General features: G+C 36.2%; 1 protein-coding gene across 1 annotated transcript; it reads right to left on the reverse strand.

Moving 5' to 3' along the window:
- Window positions 1–2,414: 2,414 nt before the first annotated feature.
- Window positions 2,415–4,243, reverse strand: LOC105129633 (chalcone synthase-like). Its single transcript, XM_011031774.1, has 2 exons — window positions 3,987–4,243; window positions 2,415–3,548 (listed from the first exon to the last, which is right to left on the reverse strand). The coding sequence occupies exons 1-2, from the start codon at window positions 4,162–4,164 to the stop codon at window positions 2,545–2,547; spliced, it is 1,182 nt and encodes a 393-aa protein (XP_011030076.1). The 5' UTR covers window positions 4,165–4,243; the 3' UTR covers window positions 2,415–2,544.
- Window positions 4,244–5,515: the final 1,272 nt, after the last annotated feature.

The following is a 5,515-nucleotide window of genomic DNA, read 5'->3' on the forward strand; positions in this document are numbered from 1 at the left end:
TCAAATCACGAGTTGACTTGCGGTCAACTTATGTTTATGGTGTCGGTATAAAAATCAAAAAACCAGCAAAATCAATAGATTTCACAATGGTGGCTTATGACTTGATGTAAACTGTAATTGCAGCCCTGGTTCAATGTTTGATTGGAAGGTTAAGAGACAGGGAGCTGAGGCCAAGGTTAACATGGAAGCTGGATCAGGCATGTCCATGGACATGTCTCATCCACTTTTATGTTTTCTTGTAGTTTACTTCAACCCCCTTACTGTTAAAAGATAAAAGCATTCATCTATATCTATATCTATCTCTGTATCTGTTGTTCCAATTATATGGCTTTCTTTACTGTGGAACAATCTTCATGCTAAAAAGTTGAGACACTTTAACAATTATATATGATTTATATACGTATAGATTTTAAACCTAGAAAATTATGTCCTTTCTTCTTTTTTGGTTAAATCAAGAGGTAAACTGCTGTGATAATTTTTAGTTGTTGGTTAGTTCGATAAAATATATGTTTATTATAAAATAATTAAAAATAATATATATTAATGGTTTTTAATTAAAATATTATAAATTCAATCATTTATATTTTATAAAAAAATATTTTTTATTATTTCATATCTATATATATATATATATATATATATATATATATATACCCGACACGCTCCCGACACGTTCAATCAATCTGTAAAAGTTTTCATCTTTATTTCCAAACTTCACAGACACGTTAATCATTTTGTATAGTGATAAATGCACATGATTGACTTGTTCTTTCTAATTTATTGATCGTTATCGACACTAAAAATCTTGCAACTGATATTTCTCACTTTCATACAGAGAACTAAGGACTATGTTTAATTATTCCAGGCCTTTCAAACGTAGTTGATACACGAGGACCGCACAAGTACTCACAATACAACAAAAAATCCATTTTTTCTGCATAAACCATATGACCTTATTAACACAACTTCTACTCCTCACCTGCCTATTCATCTTGGTAGGAGCTGGAACTTACTGTCATATATTTAGTGGAAGCACAGCAAATGAATGGCATCAGCCACAACTTTTGACTAAAAGCATAAGAAATGAAAGACAAGTTGGCGTCTTCATTGATCAATAGTAATTCAAATCTGCAAGGAGAGTGGTGGCTTATACGAGATTAGGGAAGACGATGTAACCAAAAAATTCAGAGAAATGAGTTGTGGTGTTTCAATCTGCTTCGATGAGAAGGTCAGTTTTGTCCAATAATTTTTTACCAAACGTTGATAAGCAACTGAAAAGCATCTTCTCATTAACTGGGTCAGACCTCAGTTTTATTATGGGTCCACATGCAAAACTGCAGACTACAGTATAATTTTTTACCAAACGTTGATAAGAGGGGGTTTAAAAGAAGCCACATCATCCACCGCCCTCCGAGACACGTTTTAAATATGAACTGCTGCTGAGATAATGAAAAAAAAACACTGCAGAAAGAAAAAAAACCCTGCAAGTTACTTGAAACACTTAACTGCTATGATAATGAAAACACAATAACGTGGATCATTCTGCCTGGATTGTATCTTTGTGGAGGTGTGTTTGAGTTTTCCTTTTAAGAGAAAAAAGGACGACACTCTTCTAACCATTTTTGTTGGTTTTTTTTTGTATTTTTAAGTTATTTAAATTATATATAAATTTTTATTTGAATCATGTGTCATGTGTTTTAAAGTGATTGAACTTCTTTGCGATTGTCAATTAATTGTCACGAGACAAAGCTCCTTTGTTGCAACCATAAAGATGTTCTCCTCCAAAGGAAATAAAGATGTCATCTTTTATGAATAAATGAATCTCTCTTACTGCAGCTGGTGATGATTTTACTTGAGTAGGGAGGGGCTAGCGCTCAAGGCTCTATGCAGACGGCTGACTCACACCTTGGCCTCTCTACCCCACCAATCACTTCAAATAACCTTGTCGTAGCCTCTGCTGGACCTGGAGGCTGGAGGGCTCTCCACTGTTAATGCTTTATGTTCGTTCGCAAGACGTAATGGTGCTACAGTGTAGCTGTTGACTGCTCAGCCTGAGACAGGATCCTGTTTGAAGCATGCTAGTGTGGTTTGTTATGTGCCAGCACAAACCATGGCTGGTGACAAGGGAGAGGGTGGTGATGGTGGAGAGGTGAAATTAAGGCATTTAATGCCCATGGATAGTGTTTACCAGGGGACCTTGTTTATGTTGGCAAGTTAGGAGGGAGAGGCTTTAATTAGGACAGAGCCCTGAGGCCATTCGATCTCGCCATACCAATCTTGAATGAAAAAGAATTGATCGACTTCTTTTTTTTTTGGATGGACAATGAATGTTATAGGAGAAAAGAAATGGATGCTTGCTTTCCTTATTTATTTGTTTTCTGACTGCTAGTTCGTCTTTGGAACGCAAGCAAAAGAGCTAAAATCCCTTTTATTTTATTTTATACTGTAAAACATTACAACCATGCTAGTAAAGGGGGATCTTATTAGCTTGGATTGCCCTTGCAGCGGAAGGAAGGCAATAAGCCAGTCAAGATCTTGGCTTACTTAGTGATGGCAATAGGGACACTGCAATACAAGCGTCTCCATGGTTAGACCAGGTCCCAACCCGATCAGGACTCCCCACTCCAATCCTGCTCCTGTAGTGGCCTTGCCTTCCCTGACAGATCTCTCCCTCATCTCGTCAAGTACAAATAATACACAAGCACTCGCTACATTACCATACTCCCTTAGGATGTGCCTGGTAACACCAAGTTTCTCTTTTTTCAACTTAAGTTTTGCTTCTACTCCGTCAAGGATTGCCCGCCCGCCTGCATGCACAGCCCAAAATAATGAGTTCCAATCACTTAAAACACCACCAATTGGGGTAACAACTTCACGTAGAGCCGCTTCAACGTTGTCGGATATCAGTTTAGGCACATCCTCTGATAAATGGATCAGTAGCCCCATTTCGCGTACATGCCCTTCGATTGCATGTTCCGAGTCAGGAATCATAATCTGTGCTGCCGAAACAAGTTGAAATATCGGCTTTTCAACCAGCGTGTCTGGATCTGAGCCGATGATTGCTGCTCCTGCTCCATCACCGAAAAGAGCTTGCCCAACGAGGCAACCTAACTGAGCTTCATTTGGAGCGTGAAAAGTAATTGCTGTAATTTCAGAGCACACGACAAGAACTCGAGCACCGGCATTGTTTTCGGCAAGATCCTTAGCAACTCGGAAGGCAGTCCCACCCCCATAGCAGCCTTGTTGATACAGCATCAGCCTTTTGACCGATGATGAGAGACCGAGCAGGTTGGCTAGTTGATAGTCTGCACCAGGCATGTGGACACCTGAAGTTGTGCAGAATACCAGGTGTGTGATCTTTGACATGGGGTGCCCCCATTCTTGGATAGCTTTCACAGCTGCTTCCTTTCCAAGCTTGGGCACCTCTGCAAGTACTATATCCTGACGTACATTGAGAGAAGGAGTCATAAAGTTACCAATTTCAGGGTTTTCTTTGATCATTTCTTCCGTGAGGTGCATGTAGCGTTTGTTGATCATTGATTTTTGACCTGTTAGGAAAATTACACAAAAACAAAACACAACACAGATGATCTTGATTAATGTCAAATGCAAAAAATTGCTCGCAAATATATATATATATATATATATACGCGCGCGCGCGCGCGCGTATATATATATATATATATATATGCGCGCGCGCGCGCGCGCGTATATATATATATATATATACGCGCGCGCGCGCGCGCGTATATATATATATATATATGCGCGCGCGCGCGCGCGCGTATATATATATATATATATGCGCGCGCGCGCGCGCGCGTATATATATATATATATATATACGCGCGCGCGCGCGCGCGCATATATATATATATATATATACGCGCGCGCGCGCGCGCGTATATATATATATATATATGCGCGCGCGCGCGCGCGCGTATATATATATATATATATGCGCGCGCGCGCGCGAGTGTGCATACATATACGCTTGAACTTGGCTTTTAGCTCAGTTAAGTTCTCAGTTTTGGTGACTCGGAAGAAGTAATCAGGATAGTCAGCCTGGCAGAAACAATTTACAGGCACTGCAGTGCCAATTGCTAGGACCATTGCTGGACCTCGAGCGCGCTGGGCTTTCCGAATCTCGTCCACCAGTGCCATTGCCTGGATCTCAACGTCTCTGAGCAAAATATTTAGTTGAACTCAAGATTCTAAATTTTTGCCATCCTTGGACGTATAGAAGTCTGTTTTATAAGTGATTTCCGGTAAATCCAAATTTAATGGACTTTAAAAAATCTAAAAAATAAATTTAAAAATCTCTATCAAGTAAAATAGGCACAGAATATCCCGAATCTCGTCCACCAGTGCCATTGGATTCACACGACTGACTCAATTAATTTCGTATGGGGTTAACGGCACTCTAAAATACCTTAACCCAAGGTTAAAAGCCCAATGAGAAAAGATTTTCCCTTGGAATTTGGAAGGCACTATAAAAATCTGATTCACCAAATTTTTTTTATTATTAATATGAATCATTATTAATCCCACAAAATAATTATATATATCTTCAATAATCTTAAATTTTATAAAATTCAAATCAATAAACTTTTAAAAAATAAACTAATAATTTAACCAATTAAATTACCCTCTTCAAGATTAATGATCAATTTGTTTTACTTGTGGTAGTTGAAAGTCTCGGTCTATTATTCCACGTAATATATATATAGATGTTAGTTTATCCAAATCCCTATTAAATTAAGACCAAATTTTTTTAATTTTCTTTAATTGGTTTTTATGGGGTCAAAGGCTAGCAATAAATAACATTTATCAACATGGGAAGATGAAGAAGGTCACAGGCGTAAATTACATAAAACACAAACAAATATATATATATATATATATATATATATATATATATATATTGAGAGTGAGCACATCATATAAAATAATTTAATAAATGGTAATCAAACTCAAATCATAAAAATAATTTATTTCATAAAAAAAGCCTACGAAAATAACTCAACATAAAACTATTTGTATTTAATAATATACAGTGAATTCTATATAATGAGACTGCTTTTATCATATATCGGTAATGTGGGGTTTATCTTAATTCTTTAATTTTGTGATTTAGTTTTATTTCTTATTCTAGCCTTGTGAATTGAAAATAAACAGCAATTAAGTAAAATACAAATTCTTAATGCGTGTTTAAACCTTAAATTCAAAAGAATATCATTATATTCTGTTCGCAAATTTCTAAGCTATCCTTGACAATTTAGAAACAAGATAGTGAGATTCAATATTTTTAGGATATTACTTTTTATTTAACTATTATTTTTCCAATTAAAAACAAATGATAAAATATAATTTAAAAATATAACAAAATCTTGAAAATGTGTCATTAAATATAAATACTTTGAAATATACATCTTATTCTTTTTTTATGCAACAGTCGTATAAATAATATTTTAGCATCAATTTTCATATTAAAACCAAACATTAATTTCTTACA

The sequence above is a fragment of the Populus euphratica genome, unplaced genomic scaffold, assembly GCF_000495115.2.
Source record: "Populus euphratica unplaced genomic scaffold, PopEup_1.0 scaffold16.1, whole genome shotgun sequence".
NCBI lineage: Eukaryota > Viridiplantae > Streptophyta > Magnoliopsida > Malpighiales > Salicaceae > Populus > Populus euphratica.

What these genes read in the sequence shown, in the direction of transcription:
- LOC105129633 (XM_011031774.1), bottom strand. Translation starts at nt 4,164, where the DNA reads ATGGCACTGGTGGACGAGATTCGGAAAGCCCAGCGCGCTCGAGGTCCA. An exon ending in AGCCAAGTTCAAGCGTATAT is followed by an intron (nt 3,549 to 3,986) that starts GTATGCACACTC and finishes TTTTCCTAACAG; the next exon opens with GTCAAAAATCAATGATCAAC.